This window comes from Heloderma suspectum, chromosome 2 (genome assembly GCF_057233095.1).
Source record: "Heloderma suspectum isolate Gila_16-S chromosome 2, 16-S_ref, whole genome shotgun sequence".
NCBI lineage: Eukaryota > Metazoa > Chordata > Lepidosauria > Squamata > Helodermatidae > Heloderma > Heloderma suspectum.
The window spans coordinates 281,007,868-281,025,344 of record NC_139459.1 but is presented as its reverse complement, the minus strand read 5'-3'; the positions used below and the strand labels follow the sequence as shown (position 1 = coordinate 281,025,344).

Genomic DNA, 17,477 nt, shown 5'->3' with positions numbered 1-17,477 from the left:
TTGCTCTTGACTCGTTTGTTTTTCCTTAGTTTGCCATAGCCAGAGATAAAATATAGAATGGTACAAGCAATAGTTGCAGAGGATCCCCATGTCACATTGCTCCAGTCTATTCCTTCAGTATAAAAAACTTAATGGCCAAAATGGAAAGATTCCAAACTGAGATTTTCATACACTACATGATCAATATATTTATTCTTATATATCTGTTCTTCCTGGACAATGGGGGAAAGGGAACAAGTAGAAGTGGTAGAGCTTAAAAAAATAAGAAAAAGAGCATCCAGGGGTGCTTGTCAAATATCAGTTTCATCCATCAGGCTTTCAGCTTTATTGCTTTTTTAAACAAAGAAAGTATCTTGGGTTAGAAGGAGCTACCCTGCCTTCTTGTGGCAAGTTATGCATGCCTACATTCTTCACAACAGCCATGGCATGTGTAGATTTTGTGCAAAATATAGGAGACAGATCTCAAATATGACTCTCCAGGACCTTGGGCATCCTGTCTCTCGTGAAGCCCTCTCCTATATGCCTCTTGCAGCACAATCTTGTACATGTCTAGGATTTTGTTATCAAGGGGGCTTATGTCCAGGTAAGTGCATATAGCCTTAGCGGTAGAAAATGGGGTCAAACATGAGGCCTCATACTCTGAAGAAGTACTCGGTCATCAAATGACAGCCCTCTCCCATAAAACAAAGCAAGGAAGAAGACAGTGTGGCTACATTGTTTGGGGAGGTTTCCTTAATGCCATAAATAGGACTTGGGAATTACCATGATGAAGTAGGCCAGGATTCTGGTCTCCAGCAGCGCCCATTAGGGGCCTCTGAGGCTCTCTCTGCAAAAGAAGTGACAGTCCAGTAAAACCATTTGTGAACATGCCACTGTAGACAGGGGCCTGAAAAAGGAAAGTCCTACGCATAGTGTACTAGCATGCCACAAAGAAGTCTAGGTAAGACTACAAGCCCTGCTTCCCAACACCTAGCTTTTCTAGGTGCAGTGGGGAGTTTTTATATGGGAGAGCTTCAAGCCTGGCCCAGAACATTTTGCTACCTGAGGTAAAAGACAAGATGGCACCCCTCACCCACAGGATTCATTATGGCTTCAGATGGTCTGATCATTTCAGACTTTTCTCACTGACAAGAAAAGTCAGGGGCAGCTCACATCCAAGACTGTCAAGTCTGGAACAAGGTACTGAGAGCTGGACTGTCTACGAAAGCTTGCTTTCCTATTTTGGAAAGTTTTGCAGTGTGAATTTAATAACAACCATTCATTCCTGAAGACTGTGGGTCCCTGCTCTGTCCTCCTGCTCACTAGAGGGCTGCTGTTTTCAGCTGGACTCAGTGGTGCTGACCACACCCCTTCCCTGATGAATTGTACACCACAGAAACAGCCCAAAACACCTTAAATTACAAAGCAGGTCAGTGGCAGAGACTTCCTCCCTAAATCTCTCCCAATCCCATGTGAGACCACATTGCCAAGATCAGGCCAGTACCAGCAACTCCCTTAGGACTGGACCTTTCTCTTTTTCTATAGAATAAGCAGCACCCAGAGATTCAGCCCCGCTCACCCTCAGTTCTTTGGGAGATGAATTAGTGCTATATTGAAACAGGCTTTGGGCCTGCTTTGTCTCTCTGATGCTGTATTCTTAGTTGCTTGACCTGTTTCTGCTTGACCTGTTTTACATGAATGAGGAAGTGTGAATGTGGAAGTAAGGGCTGCCGGTAGACAAGTACAAGGTATGTGGGGTTTGGAGAGAAAAGCAAAAAGCATAACTGACTGAAAGACATCTGGAGGAGAAGGTAAGGAAATGCTTTACATTCTCTCTGAAAGGCAGCAGATTGAGAGGGTATACGGGTCAACCTAGGAGGGCTGACCCAATCTTTGAAGGCACAGACGGGGCCTAACCAGGGTGACAGATGGAGATAAAGCTGCTGACCATTGGGACGAATGGACAGGCATTGCCAACGGTGGAGTGCCCAGCCAAGGGGTGAGTTGAAGGTGGGACCCGAAGGGGTGAGACTATAAGTACTTGCAAAGTCTGAGTCGGAGGCACAACACTGGTAACCAAGGGGACCTACTCTGCACGCACGTGGAACTCCTTCTCACTGTCCCACCTGACACGCATGCTTGAGATTGGCCATCTCATTGTGTGCAAATGTAAGTAAGCATGGTAGATTGCCTTGCTAGGATACTTAAAACTTGCTTATGGTTTGCTAGACCTATTGGAATGTGTAATGGATTTCCTTTGAATAAATGTTACATGCATGGTGTGCAACTACAAATACTGGTGTCAGCCTCATTTGCTTCCCAAAGAACCTGGTATATTGGGGTCAGGTAAAATGCAGTCTAACAATTCAGGACCATGGTCTGCCTAGGATTTAGGAGTTAAGACTTTTCAGCTTGAGGCATTCCAAATTACCACAACACAGGAAGCCTTTCAGCTGTGGCCAGTAGACAAAAGGAAGCACTTTTGCTATCCACTGGAGTGTGAAACCAGCAAGAACACAACGAACCACCATTTTCGTAAATAAGAAGGAGCAAAATTAGAATTATGCCTGTGGCTGCCCATACCTGACCCAGAGCTGAAGTTAACATTAGCTCCAATGGCACAACCACACCATGGCCCTCCTCAGAGGTGCCTCATAAGCTGCTCCTAAAATGGAGGTTTCAAAGGGACCTGAGACCCGGTGACTCCTTCTGTGCGCCTCTCCTCCCCGACCCCTCTGTATGGGGCCAGCCTTTCAAGCATTGCTACATGTGAGCTTTGGCTGCTGGCTTGGGCCTGAGGGCAGATTTCTGTGGGAAGCAAAACTTGGCTGGTTGTCGTCTCTCTGGCAGAAACCATAGAAGGCAAATGCTTACAAGCAGGGGCAGCTGCTTCCCTCCACATCTCAATGAGATCCTACATACATCATTGTGTCACATCACTGGGCCTCACCTTCAAGACTTTTACCAGCTCCTTATTCATTCTCAGTCGGCTCAGTGGCCACAGCGGGGTGGTGTCCCTATAAATGTTCCTTATGGTGGGGATCTTTCTCTTACTCTCCTGCCCCTTGCAAGGGTCTCAGGCTGATGAAGAATCCCCTGAAGTCTATACAACAGGGGTGGGCAACATGTGGGCCAAGGGTCGCATGTGGCCCCAGCCATCCCTTTTGCACTCTGAAATCAGTGTAATCCACCCCCAAGGGCATCTGTAGCAGCTATGGAGCGCCCAAAGGGTCAGTTAGCTTATTTCCTTTTGCCACTCTGTAGCTGCTAGGGAGCATCCAATGGAAACAAACTAATTTTGACCCTTTGGGTGCTCCGTAGCCGTTACAGATGCCATTTTTAAATTTTCTTTTTTAATTATTTATTTTTGGCACCTGTGGGGAGGGGTGCGGCCCAGGCGGTTTGCAACACCTTCACACACACACACACGCATGCACGCGATCAGAAAAATCTCAGCCGGAAATGTACCCATAGTCCTTTGGGCAACCACAGTCCTGCTCTTTCAGCCAAAGGCTAAAGCCCAGTGGGCCACCTGGCGGTGGATTTACATTCATCAGTAAACAAACCTGTTAATAAATACATCAGTGGTTCTCGCGTGTCTCTGGAGGCGGAGAGCACATTGCTACATGTACGCCCACAAGGCAGGTAGGCTTGGTTAGGGGAGGAAGAGGAAAGGGGGGCGATGCCCTGCCTGCTGGGGAAGAGTTTTGGGCAGGGGCATTCGGCTCTCATTGCAAGATGCATGGAGGCACTGTCCTTGTCAGAGGATGAAGTCTGAGCATCACTGGGAGCTCCAGAGCTGGAGGGCACTTCAGTCCCTAGATTTCACCTTGGCAGCCGGCAGATCCTTGGGGGAAGCAGCCCCCGCAACGTATCCCTCCAGCTCTACTTTCTACGACACAGGGGGGCACAGGCTACAGCCTCTCTACTCATTTGGTCCTTGGAGACCGGTGCCTCCATCTTTGGTTGTGTGTTGTGGGCTGCAGAGCCCCTCACTTCTGTCAGGTTCTGCTGTTTTGTGCCAGGTTCTGAAGAGCGGCAGCTAAATCGCTATGACAGCAACAGTCCCCTACAAACTACGCATGAAGTAGAATCCAGGACTCTGGGGAGACGGTCTGGAAGGACGCCCTCGACACCAAGGCACAGAAGCCACACATGGTCCTATTCTCTTTCTCCCACCACCCTTTTTCCCACACTCCCCCCTGCTCCCCTGGCCCCCTGCCAGCATAGAGGTTGTCCAGCTGCGCTCCTTGCTGGTCACCAGATGTCCGTGCTCCGGGGTCCCCGTTCCGCACGGGGCACTTCATGTGTTCTCCGGCTGCGGGCTCTCCGTTTTTCCTCCAGGTGCTTCCACTTGTGAGTCTTGGCCTTGACACTAAGCGGAGGGGGCAATGGCAGCTTCTTCTTGGGCTGGTGGCTCTTGCGGCTCCACAGCTGCTCACACACCTGGTCCATGGTGCTGAGGTTGGGGTGATCCACCAGCTGCAAGAAATCTCGGTACCAGACCTTGCGATGGAAGGGCTCTGTGGGCTCCTCTTCCCAGGAGAGGGAGAGAGAGTCGGCCTGCTGGGCATAGATCACTTCAAGCTGGAGATGCAGCAGGCTCTGGGTGAAGCCGTGCTCTGTGGCGTGGCAGTGGTAGAAGCCCGCATCCTTGCGCTGCACATTGCGCAACAGGATTCCCCGTTCCATCTTGATGACCCGATCGTCCAGCAGCACCTGGAGGTTAACGAACACAGAGAAATGCATCTGAGAGCGGAGCTGGGGAAAGGAGGTCCAGATGGGTAAGGGATTGAGAGGAGACAGATAAGAACTTCAGTTCAGGAACCAGGAGGAATGGCCATTCTCCTTGGAGGCAGGTCCAGGCTACAAGGGATGGGGGTCTGAGCTCAAGGAGGGCAGATGATCTGACCAAAGGAGATGGAGGGCAGAGCATCTTGGCCTATAGATCACATGTGCAGCCTTAGCTAGAATGGAGACAGGAAGATGTTTGTGAGACAAAGGGGGCTGGGAAAGGAATTTCTTAGGGATGGACAGATTCCCTACCTGCTGGTCTGGCCGGGAATCCGCCCTTGGGGGGAGGCGATCCGTTCCTCCCCCCAGAATCCTCTTCAGCCGGGTCCGCTCCATGGTGATTCCGCGGAGCCGCCGGCCGGCTCTGCAGCACCAGCGATATGGCTGCCATGCCGTATCACTGGCTGAGGGGGATTGATTGCAGATGCAAATGGCGTCCAGGACACCATTTGCAGCTGTAAAGGTCTTAGTTTAAGCTAAATGCAGCCATTTACGGCTGCATTTACCTTAAACTAAGACCTTTACGGCCGCAAATGGCGTCCTTAACGCCATTTGCATCCACAGTCAATCCCCCTCAGCCAGCGATATGGCATGGCGGCTGTATCGCTGGTGCTCTGGAGCCATAGGACCGGCCGAAGAGGATTCCGCAGGGAGGCAGAGGTAAGTGTTCTGTTCCACCACGGACTCCAGGGGGCTGGATTCTTTAGAATCTGGCCTCATTGGGGTACGTGGTGGAATTCTCCACCATCCCTAGATTTTCTACATGAGGCTGTTAATTCGCTGCATCTACTTTCGGTTTCATCTCAGAATTGAGATGTGAGCACTACACAAGGAGTGTTTTCTTTTCTGCTTCATAACCTCTAGGGGGCACTGTGGTATAGCAGAATAGCACAAATACACAAGAGGAAATCGCATTTCTTTTGCTTTCACAATTAAATGCCACAGTTTCCCTGCTCCAGAAAAACTCACTAAAAGTGCTAGTTAGATATAGAAGAGAAACTGAAGGCTCATGTCATCATCTAAGGAACTGTAAACAACTGGGAGTAGGGAATGACAATTGCCGGATAAATGCCTCGTGTAAAAAAGCTTGAAGGCTGAAGTAGTTCCAGCAAATTAGTATCACCGGATTCTTCCAGCCTTCTTTCTCTTTTGTTCCAACCAGTCTACAGGCACACAGCAGCCAGATGCATACCTCCTTCCGGGGGTTGCTGCTGGTTTTCTGATACGTCCACACCACCTCAGCCTGCAGGGACTTCGGGAGGCACTCCAGGAAGGCACTGCTGCCTTCCACTCCGTATAGCCTCTTTTCTGGCACACTGCTTCGCTGGGGATCTGCACAGAAACAGCAAGGGGTAGCACAAGTTAGGGGAACTGAACCTGGGCCCATCAGTTAACACACGGAGGTGAGGAAAGACAGGAGCAAACAGGTGTGCATGTACCCAATGCAGGCCAATGAAGCATCAAATGCGAGCTCAAGTTGGTGAAAAAGGGTTACAGTTCTTGGAGTACAAAGGTAAGCACCCTTGGATACAGGAAGAGGTCCTGGGTATGCATGGGAGATATGGCCCCTAGAATTCAGGGCATGTGTGTACAGAAGGGTGTATTTCTCCGCAGGAAGAGGGAGGGACAGAATTTGTTTTACTGTTAAGTGGGCAGTTAAGCTTTGAGTTAGTTCTGCTTAAAGAATTAATTCTGCTCAGTGGCGTAGAATTGTCCCTCTGCCTGCCGTCCATCCATCCATCCATCCATATATATAAATGGAGGCATCTAGTTTCTTGTCTTTTACATTACTGCATGGAAAAGGAACAGGAAGCAGTTAGAAGAAACTAGTTTCAAGTTTGTTCCTTTATCTATTCCACGTCTTGCCCACAGTTACAAAGTAACACACAGACTCTCCCTCTCTTGGCACTTCTCTGGTTCTGGCATTAAATCCTGTATGGCCATTGTGAGATAAAAGTGTGTGTGTGTGTGTGTGTGTGTGTGAGAAAGAGAGAGAGAGAGAGAGAGAGAGAGAGAGATCATATGTGTTGTGGGAAGAAACAAGTTCTACTCAGTGTATCTAGCACTCATTCAATGCATGGCTAATGCTGGCTGGGGATGATGGGAATTGTAGTAAAACACATCTGGAGAGCGCCAGGTTGGGGGAGGCTGCAGTAAGGGAACCACACTGTTCTGAGGCTGCCCTTGGTCTGACATTGTTGGTGATGGTGGACATGCTGAATCGGGTGCAAAGGATGCAGAGTGTGGGGTTTAACTGCACTCACCTCCAGAGCACAACGAATTGGGATCCCCATTCCTCACATCCTGGCGCCGGAACCGCCTGCCAGGAAGCAGGGGGAGAGAGAGAGAGAGAGAGGGAGAGAAAGAGAGCAGAATGTTTTGTCAGGATCCAAAGCAGGGAACGCTGCACTTCTGGGGCAGGATGGAGCGGGGGGGACGGTGCACTTCTCCAGAAGATGAGTGTGCAGCCACCAGCCAGTTTCCCATGGAGCAGCCACATACAGAGTACTCTTCTGCTTGTTGTGCTCCAGTCATAGCACCTTAGAGGTGAGACCCTACTATGCATATCCTGTACTGCTCCAGGAAAGACAGATCCAGCTGAATGCCATGGCTGGGACCCTAGGTTGACCCGTGCAACCCTAGGCATTGCTTTGTTCCATATACCAGCTGAGTCCTCTGGTGGGCTCACAGGAGAATGCTCTTAGGCAGGTTAAGAATGGACTAGTCGTGGCAAGGCTGTGTCTGGGGACGATGTCAGGATGCAGGTCACCATGTCCCTCTAGGTTCTCCTTTGGGCACTGCTGTTGACTGGGCGCTGTGAAAGGCATGCCAATAGCAAGTGGCAGAGACTTCCCCAAGCCAGATCACAGCTGGTTGACAGCAAATGAGTGGGCAGCCCCAGCCCCAGCAAACAGGCTCCCCCCATCCCCTTGCCCCCCAGTCCTGCCACCCAGAGGAAAGCACTCTTGGGCACCGCAGTCAGTGGGCCCTACCGTTTGGTGTTGTGCATGTAGCGAGTGCAGGTGGTGCCATCCCAGGCACAGTAGGGGTCCCTCGCTAGGCAGCACTCTGCACAAGCTTTGCCATAGATGCCGCAGCGGTGCAAGGGCAGCTGGGAAATGGAAGTCCTGGAGCCCATGTAGAGCTGTTGCTGTTAGGAGACAAAGCCACACAGCCCCGTGGAGGCCTGCTCAAGGTCTTCTGCTGCTTGCCTCAGGGTCACAGCTGACTCAAGGAAGCAGCGAGATCCCACTTCAGCCGCTTGAGTGCCACAGTCCAAGGGAGATTGACACTAGCCCTTCCAAGAGGCAGAGGGAAGTCCACAGCGTGGGAACTAGTTGCTTGGCCTAGGGGCAATCGAGAGTACTACGGCACGGATTGATAGATGGAATGAACAGAAATCAGCGATGTGTTCTCTCCTGATCTGTCTGCTAAGTATTTTGTGGATGCCAAGGCTGGCCCTCTCATGAGGCGCAACGAAGCCCCCATCTCAGGTGGTGGAGTGGAAGAACAGCAGCAAATTGCTTCTCCCCTTCCTGCCAGGAGGACCTGCTGTGTGCTGCCACCACCTCACTCTAGTGAGGCAGCACTGCAGTGGGTGTGCCAGAGAGCTGCAGGAGCCACTATCCAGCTGTGGAATTTGCCACAGAAGGAGATCAGAGCTGGTGGGGCTCTCCAGAGCAGCCACCTGCCCTCTGGTTCACTCTGCAGATCCTCAGAGGAAACTGGTGGGCAGGCTTGTTGCAGAGTTGCACCAGCTGGAAACGCAGCCACCGCAGCTATTCAGAGAGTTGTCCACATCCAAATGCCTGGCTCTGAGGGGTCCTTCCTCAGAGCCAGGCATTGTGGGAGGGGTGTACCTGGAGATCACCCCGGTGCAAGGAGGGAGACAGATGTGGCAGCAATGTGGGTTGGGCAGGGAGAGAGGGAGACAAAGGTGGTGGCAGCACATGTGTGCTCTCCAGCCTCAGGTGCTGGGAGAGCTTGTGCTGGCACTGGCAGATGCAGTTCTGTGGAGAGGCACCATCTTCTGCACCTAAAAGTCTGCTGCCTTAAGAATGCAAGTACCAGCTCTGGCTAAGGCTTTAAGACACCACTGTCGTGAATATGTGAAATGACAGCAGAATTAATACAAGCCAATAACTCCCAAATTATAGATAAGACATCCAGTAGGGTGTCCCATAAACTCTGTAGATTTTTACTCCTTCCTATTTGTTAGGAATGGGGCAATGTGGTACTTGAGTATAAGGCTGCGGACAGGTAAGAAACGGAATCAAGAGTTACTTTCTGAACAAGACAATTCTATTGGTCTCTGTGAGGGACCATTTCTCAGGGGAAGCCTGCATCCCTGCTGCTTAAACCAAACACAGGAGGATGTGGTAGGATGTCCTGAAGGAGCTGAAGCAACATCATGAGGGCTAGACCCACATAAACCCTCTTGATTAGGGAAAACATATACATATGCCAGTTCTTGCCCAGGTATTCTCCTACTACAGATCTCTGTACCCAGCAGTATGTATGTATGTATGTATGTATGTATATATGTATGTAGCTTGAAATATTTATAGGCTGTCTTTAGGGTCAAACAAAAGCCCTTGTTGCATTCAAACAAAGATTTGCCACCTCCCCCATTCCTGTTCCCACTTTGTGGCTCCCTAGTGCCTGTCTGTTTGAACTACATACCCGCTTCGAAGAGATTTGAATGCTGGTAACCGGAGAGGAGTCCTGCCAATGAGAAAAAGGAACTGTGATGTGACTGATTGCTGATAGACAGTCAGTATCCCCGATGTCCTTCCCAAGGCTTGCTCCTTTGCAGTCAGGGGTCCAAGCACTTTCCCAGGGTAGGGAATAGGTGAACCTGTCCATTTCACTTTTTATAATGGTTGCCTTTTTTCAAACACAAGTTCATCCATCCCATCCCATTTGTACATCAGCTTGGAATACTTTTTTAACTCCACACAAAAGTTCATATGCATTTTTGTACACATTTTCATGAGCACAAAAATGCATATGTATTTTTGGACACAATTTCACCTAATGTACACATTTTTGGCAAGTACCTTTCCATAATATATGCTTTTTTTGTATGCAATTTCCCCTACCGTCCACATTTTTTGATCGGAGAACTGCATTGCCAAATTCAGAAAAGGGCAATAATGGAAGGATAATTCTATTCCCATTTGCACATTAGTTCAGAAAGTGCAAATCAGGCTGGTTCCTATGAAAATGTGAACCAAACGCATTTTGCCCCAGCCCTGTCCCACAGCACCCAGGTTACTGTCCCTGTTTCTCAGGTGAAGTCCTAAAAGGCTGCTGACAGCAACACAGTTTTGAAGAGGAAAGGCAGAGAACCACAAAATAGACAGATGCCCCAAACAGACACTGTAGCGTTACGATCCCTTCACAAGGCAGCTGTGTTTGGCTGAGTCCCAGACGCCCTCTTCCTTTTCTCCCTGCTTACCTTAAACACCTGCAGCTCCTCCAGCAGCAGCTCCTCCATGTTTTGCCAGCTTTCCTTGGGCACAGAGACGACTTTCAGGACTGTGCCAATGTCTGCCAGGTGGAGGGAAAGGGAGGTAACTTAGCACAAATGGGAGTTGCAGGCCGGGAGAGGCTTCCTGTGTTCTCAAGGCAATGCCACAAGAAGTATTGCTGTCCCTTCCCCTTCCCTTGCCCCCCACCCCACCCCCGGAAGATTGATCACAGCCACGGGGGCCATGCAAGAACCCAAAGCTAGGCAATTCTGGTCACACAAAAGGGGCGAGGTCATAACGGAGAACTATGTTCCAGACAGAGTTTTTGGTCTCCATCTGCCTGAACGCAGATCTGCTAGCCAAGGGTTTAGGGCAGTGGAGATGGGTGGCTCCGACGTCAGTGGGGCAGTGAATCTGCTCCGGGCTTCAGTCAGAACTCTGAAGGAGCCATCCAAGGTGTGGAGCGGATTCACGGCCCCACTGACATCAGCGCCACCAGCCTCCACTGGTTTAGGGTAGCCTTCCCCAACCCAGCGCTCTCCAGATATGTTGGGCTACAGTTCCCATCATCCTCAATACTGGATGGGGGTGATGGGAGTTTTGGTTCAACACACTTGGAGGCCACCAGTCAGGGGAAGGCTGGTTGAGGGTGTTCAGTGGCTACCTTCAGGGATCTTGTTTCAAGCCTCATTTGATCTTGTGCTAAAATCAAAGCCACCAGTGCACCAGCCACAAGTAGAAATGTGGCCCGATAGACTGGGGCAGTCTGAGGCAATGGGTCCGTGCAGGAAGCATTAACATTTCACTACACACAATGAGGGCACCACTGCACACTGCAAGAGACCCATAAATAGAGGTTTGCAGAAGAGGAAGGATGAAAAGCAGCCACAGGAGGTCCCAATTTGGATTGGGACTGTGGTGCTGAGGGTGTGTACATGACGCCTTTCCCCCGCACCCTTTTTTCTGATGAAAACTGTCCCCCGCAGAAGCTGCTACTTGCCTTATAGGGGAAGACCTACAGGTATTATATTGGCACCTGAATGTTTTCCCCTGCAAGGCAAATAGCTGCTTCAGGAGAACAATTTTAATGGGGAGAATTGTGTGGGACCCAATCAGAATCCCTGCCCCAGAGCTACTATTAAATTGAAGCAACAACAATATGGGATCCTGCCCATGGGATCTCTTGTGTCAAAGCTAGGTTGGCCCCAAGACAAATTCTACAGCTGGATTCATAGAATCATAGAATAGTAGGGTTGGAAGGGGCCTACAAGGCCATTGATCCAACCCGCTGCTCAATGCAGGAATCCAAGTCAGAGCATCCCTGACAGATGGCTGTCCAGCCTCGTCTTGAATGCCTCCAGTGTGGGAGAGCCCACCACCTCCCTAGGTAATTGGTTCCACTGTCGTATTGCTCTAACAGTCAGGAAGTTTTTCCTGATGTTCAGCTGGAATCTGGCCTCCTGTAACTTGAGCCCATTATTCTGTGTCCTGCATTTTGGGATGATCGAGAAGAGATCCCAGCCTTGCCAATGCATGAAAAATTAATGTACATGATGCCTTTCGTTTGCTGAAACAGAGATTTCTATCGAAAGAATATGAGTGGGGTGAAACTTTTGCATGAGCTTGAAAATAATCAGTTCACTTCTTAACTATGCTCTACAACTCAGGTTGTTCTCTTGCAGAAACACTGGCCTTCCCATCCCTGCTTCACAGTCAGGATTGGAAGTCACCCCGTGTTTCACTTAATGTCAAAGCATGAGATGCCCACCTGCCTTGGGAGGGGCATAAACAATGTTTCTCCATTCAGCTGATAAGTGGGTCCTCGCCACGGCTGGCATGCCAAGCCTCCCTAGTGGCCCTGCCAAGTCACATGACTTGCTGCTGCTGCTTCCATTGGGCCTGTAGGTTTTCTGAATATATTATGCATGCATGGATGTATGTGCACATGTATGGCATCAGAAGGGAACAGGATGGCCAGGTTTGAATCCCAGCAGCCAATGGAAGAAGTGGAGAAATCGTGGGGGCAACCGCAAGGACAGGGGGAAGAGGCAGGGGCTTCATGGGCTAGTCAGAGAAGCTTGACAGGCCTGATGTAGCTCTCAAAACGCCTTCGTTCAATACGGAATTAAACACCCGGCGGCTGTGAGATGCACGCTTCACTTAGGTGTCATGTTCACCCAGAGAGGGCTCTACAAAGAAGGGCCAGCTAAGGGGAACTCAGGGCTGTTAGCAAGGGTATCAAACATGCACATGGATTAGATCCTTGGTCTATGATAGCCTTCCCCAACCTGACGTCCTCCAGGTGTTTTGGACTACAACTCCCAGCATTCCTGACCGTGGGCTGATGGGAAGTCCAAATCATTTAGAGGACACCAGGTTGGGGAAAGCTGGCATGCAGATTTTATGGAGCAGATGGGAACTGGGCAGCGCATTTGGCTAGGCCTGGGGTTTCCAACGTGGTGCCTGTGGGCACCGATGTGCTCCGGACACTTCTTAGTGCCCACCAGGCTTCCTGCCCCTCCTAATTTTCATTTTATGTTTTCAGATTTTTTGAAATTGTTTTTTAAAACTGGGAGGCAGGTATGCTGCAAAGCCAAGTGCTGCTCTCCAGCACCATCTTCCTTTGGATTCAAAAGAGTGGCTTTGTGTTTTGGAGCTTGGATCCCAACTCTGCCATGTACTTCACTTCTTGTGGAAGTTACTGTTCATTTAGCCTCGCCAGTTTGCCTTCTGGGAAGTGGGTGTTTTGTTATCAGCCATGTCCACCATGGCAGCCATTTTATGGATGGGCAAGCCCCCCCGCCCCCCCACAGTAGCCATTTCCTGAGAGTGCCCACCCATGCCACCCTCTCTAAATTCCAAATGTGCCCCCTGAACCAAAAAGGTTGGGGGCCCCTGGGCCATGTCTCCCCATCGGGAGAGGGGGAGTGCAGACACACCGGTGCCAATGAAGAGTACGTCATAGTGGCCATCGGCTGCTGCCACACGGTCCACCGCGATGCGGGTGAAGGTGTAGCCCACGTTGGTTTGCAGGAAGACGGGCCGCTGGCCGTGTGGCAAAACCGGATTGTACATTAATGGGTGATTGCGGGCAAACTGGATCACATCATCAGGGAAATCCTTGGTGGAACTAAAAGTGCCAAACGTTTTGCTGGGACACTGTGAGGAGGCAGAGAGAAGGGAGGTGAATGTGGACAGAATGCCTGGGCATGTCAAAGACATCTACTCCTAGACACCACCATCACAGCCCTCTGTGCATCCCATATTGCTCTCCTTCTACTCCATTCATGTCCCAAGATTAATACCCCCATCCTTCCATGCAGCCTTGCTGATGCCCCTTTTTTGGCCTCCATCTCCTTTTTTTACTGAAGCCCCAAACTCTCATAGAGAGCTGGCAGAACCAGAACAGAGAATACTGGCAGAACCGCACAGCCCTGATGCAGAACACCCCCTCTGACCCAGCCTTGCTTTCTCTCTTTCCCAGCTCCTCGTATCCACCTGCTTTTCCCTTTCCAGCCATGCCTTCCCCAGACGCATTGTTCTCTGGTCGCCCACATCATGCCCAGGCTCCACGGCCTTCATTTCAGGATCCCAAGTCTGAGGCACGTACCATTCCTGGGCGGGGGTAAGGGACCCGGCCCTGGTAGGACACCCACTGGTAGTTGGGCCCCTCCTTGTGAGCAAAAGGCCCCAAGAAGGCTCGGCGGATGTCGTTCATGTGGTACACACAGACAGCAGAGCCTTTGAAAACGGTGCTGTGAGAGCAGAGCAAAGAGAAGCATTGGGAAAAGGGTGAGGAAAGAAGCGGGGAGGGAAGACAGGAGGAGCCACATGGCGTCACCCCACCCCCACCCTACACGGCCTGTCACACCTGGAGAGGCATTTACCAGAGGGTCACCCAGGCTCAGTGGAGGCTGGTGGCTCCGATGTCAGTGGGGCGGTGGATCTGCTCCAGGTTTCAGTCAGTACTCTCAAGGCGCTGGATAGCTCCTTTATCATTCTGACTGGTTCTGACTGAAACCCGGAGCGGATTTCTGCCCCACTGACAGTAGAACCACCAGCCTCCACTGCTCCAACTGCTGCGGCCCAGTCAGAAAAGGCAACCTGGACTGGAAGTGAAGGTGGTGGGCTGAAAGTAGACCAGGATCTACTGCTAGATCTCTGATTTGCAGTAGATCTCCAAAGGTTTCTGACTCCCAGTGGGTTAGCAAGCGTAACAACAAAATTATGTTTACCACCTAAACTGGCTGCTGAAATGAAGGAAGCTTGAGCATAACCAGGGGTGGACTTTTGTGTGAAAGGACTGCGAGCTCAGCTCAGTTCTGGCCCTGGAAGTGAATGCTGGGCTCAGTGTGTGCTCAGAGGGGGCCTGTTCCATAATCCTAAATGTGTGTCTTTTTGCACCTGGCTCCTCCTGGCAGATCTTGGGGTTCTAGTAAAAAATAAAGTAGGTCCGACAAGCCTGAAATCTTCCCACCCCTGAAAGTAAGGCACTCACTGGAGACTATTATCCTTACCTGGAGGTGGTGAAAACAGCATAGAGCAATGGATTACGCTTGTCCCTGGTTGGCAGCAAGAAGACATCACCTGAGAAGAGCAAGAAGAAGAAGATGGAGGGAAGGAGCCAGCGGCCTGCAACCCTCCACCCTGAGCATGGCTATCTCTTTCCCATCCAAAGGAAACAGTGATCTTGCTTGAGAGTGACCTTTCTCTAACTCACCCACCAAAAAACTCACTGGGGAAAGAGAAACCAGATCTTCTGTTTTGACCCTACAGCAGCCTTCCTGAACTTGGTGCCTTCCAGATGTTCTGGACTCCCAACTCCCATCAGCCCCAGCCAGCATGGGCAATGGTCAGGGATGATGGGAGTTGTAATCCACAACATCTGGCAGGCGCGGCCCTACGGCAATTATGAGGTAGTAAATCCATTTTTTAAAAATCACAAGTTGCAAAAAAATCATATTGTGAAACTCTGTAAAGTCACTAGAACACCAGATGTTAAGCCTTTTTACGTAAGGCTATGGGATTTGGCTGTAATGGGGGTGGGGGGAGAGGAAGGATAGCAAGCTATCTGAAAACCAAGAGAATCCAGAATGTAAACTGATTCTTTTCAGAGGAAATTGTGATCTTTTACTGTGTTTTGGAAGAAACAAGTATGTAGGTTTCAGCATGTAACCATTAATGTGGGAAGAATTTTTGCTTAAGTACAGAAATTATTCCATCGGCTAGGAACTATGCAAGAATAATAATAATAAAAGAAATCACAAGTTGTTCCTCCAGAGTCATGAGATTGTTTTTAAAAACTTCCAGCAAATGCTTTGGCTCTGCATGCGCATGTAGATGAATGCACATACCCCTGTTCTAAGATCCGGAATGTAAGAGAAGTTAATATAGCAATTACGCTCTCCACCCTGGCAGCAGGGAAGACAGGCAACACCATAATTCCAAGGATGGCTGTGGGAATGTGAGACATGCCCCCCACCCAGGGACAGACTCACCCTTCCTCCCCATCCCATCCCCTTTTTCTGCTGTACAACAACCTCAAGTGGACTCCCCAGTAGCCTCTGCCCCATTTAGGATCAGCCTAGCCCCCCGTCAGCCACAGCCACTCACGGAGCTGGTCGAAGTGGGTGTCACTCCCGTCACTGCCTGGAACAGCGCACACTAGCCGGGCCTTCAGAAAGGTCGTCCATTTATTCACCAGGCTCCTCTGTCCCCCCATGTCATTCTGCAGGGAGAGGAAGAGAAGAGATGTCTCGGAGAGCTGCCAGGGACCCTGCCCCCATCCAAGGCTTCTGGAGCCCCCCTCCAGGACTTCAGTCTCTCTCCTCCAGCAAGGGTCCCAACCCAGAGGGCTACTTTCCGCTGCCACAGAGGAAGACCCTTGTGGGGATCAAGTGGTCCATGGTTCAGCAAGGGGCTCAACAGGCTGTAATGCAGAAAGGCCTTTGAAGGGGCATGAGTTGCCAGCCTGGCTGAGAAAGCGTCTCCTGGTCCCCGCAACAAATACCAGTGCTGGTGTCCTGCACCAGGACAGGCATGAGAGCTGATGCCGGGTCCCTCAGCCAAAGCAAGGGCTGGCCGCCAGCCATCTCCCCCCGCCGCTGCTTCACCAGGAGCAGTCTGGCCAGACCTTGCCCAACCCCACCAGAGGCCGGCCCTTCCACAGCTGAAGTCCAGCACTCTCACCCGGCAAATCTGGCCAATGCGGGCAAAGGCCTGCTTGCCCAGTCCCTGGGAGCCCTCCACTGCCGTTTCCCGGAAGAAGAAGAAGATCTTGTCGTCGTCAGGGTTCTCGCTCTCTGGGATCCAGAAGACATCAATGAACTTTGGCTCTTGGGTCAGAGAGATGGGAGAGAATGTCAGTGCAGGGCCAGGGGAGCTTGACCGTGCTTGCTGGGGCTCATTGGAGATGGCTGATCCAGGAGGTGGGGATGGGGGAAGGCAGAGGATGCGCCACGCTGCACAGTCACCGGGCTTCCAGCCCCTGGCTTCTCCTCTACCTCAGCTATGAGGTTTAGAAAAGAAGATACCCACACAAGAGCCAGTATGTTGTAGTGGGTAGAGCGTTGGCCTGGGACTCAGGCGAACTGGGTTCCAGTCCCTACTCAGCCATGAAGCTCCCTGGGTGACTGGGCCAGTCACTGACTCTCAACCTAACCTACCTCACAGGGTTGTTGTGAGGATAAAATGGACAGCAGGTAAGCCACCTTGTAAGCCACCTTGGTTTCCTTGCAAGAGGAAGAAAGGTGGGATATAAATGTAATAATAAACATAATAATAACAACAAATAAATAGCTATCCCTAAAATACACTGTTTGCAATTTAATCTTGGCTATATCCAATGGTGGACCTTTTTAACCTATCAAAATCTTAAATGGCACTAACCTCCATGTTGTTTAGTGAATATTACCTTGTAATGGTACATTAACGTGAGTACTACGTTTTATGTTCGTTGATTTAAATTATTAGTTTGTCTAGTTATATTTTCATGCTGACTTATTTTCATTTGCTTGAATTGTTCTAGGATGTGATTTTTGTTGCATATTTTGTCATTTCTATGGTTGTGAGCTGTCCTGCATACAGCAATGTAGAAAGCCCAAATGTCCGCAAAAATCTTTTCCTGTGACACCTCCTCCAATGCTCTTTTGAAGGGACAAATTAGACAGGCTGTGAGAGATCTGTGATAAAAGATCTCCCCTGTTTTTTCAACCGCTAATAGCAGCTCTG

At 50.3% G+C, this 17,477-nt stretch overlaps 1 protein-coding gene across 1 annotated transcript in view; it reads right to left on the bottom strand.

The window, feature by feature from the left end:
* Positions 1–1,047: 1,047 nt before the first annotated feature.
* The window catches only part of SEMA3B (semaphorin 3B), a 65,525-nt gene continuing 49,095 nt past the window's right edge, over positions 1,048–17,477 (bottom strand). The window contains exons 8-18 of the mRNA XM_084839600.1: positions 16,437–16,582; positions 15,861–15,975; positions 14,765–14,834; positions 13,858–14,002; positions 13,187–13,406; positions 10,235–10,326; positions 9,457–9,498; positions 7,767–7,924; positions 7,038–7,093; positions 5,966–6,105; positions 1,048–4,698 (exon numbers count right to left, since the gene is read on the bottom strand). Coding sequence (XP_084695726.1) covers positions 4,237–4,698; positions 5,966–6,105; positions 7,038–7,093; positions 7,767–7,924; positions 9,457–9,498; positions 10,235–10,326; positions 13,187–13,406; positions 13,858–14,002; positions 14,765–14,834; positions 15,861–15,975; positions 16,437–16,582 — 1,646 coding nt within the window. The 3' untranslated portion in view covers positions 1,048–4,236. The remainder of the gene's footprint in view (positions 4,699–5,965; positions 6,106–7,037; positions 7,094–7,766; positions 7,925–9,456; positions 9,499–10,234; positions 10,327–13,186; positions 13,407–13,857; positions 14,003–14,764; positions 14,835–15,860; positions 15,976–16,436; positions 16,583–17,477) is intronic.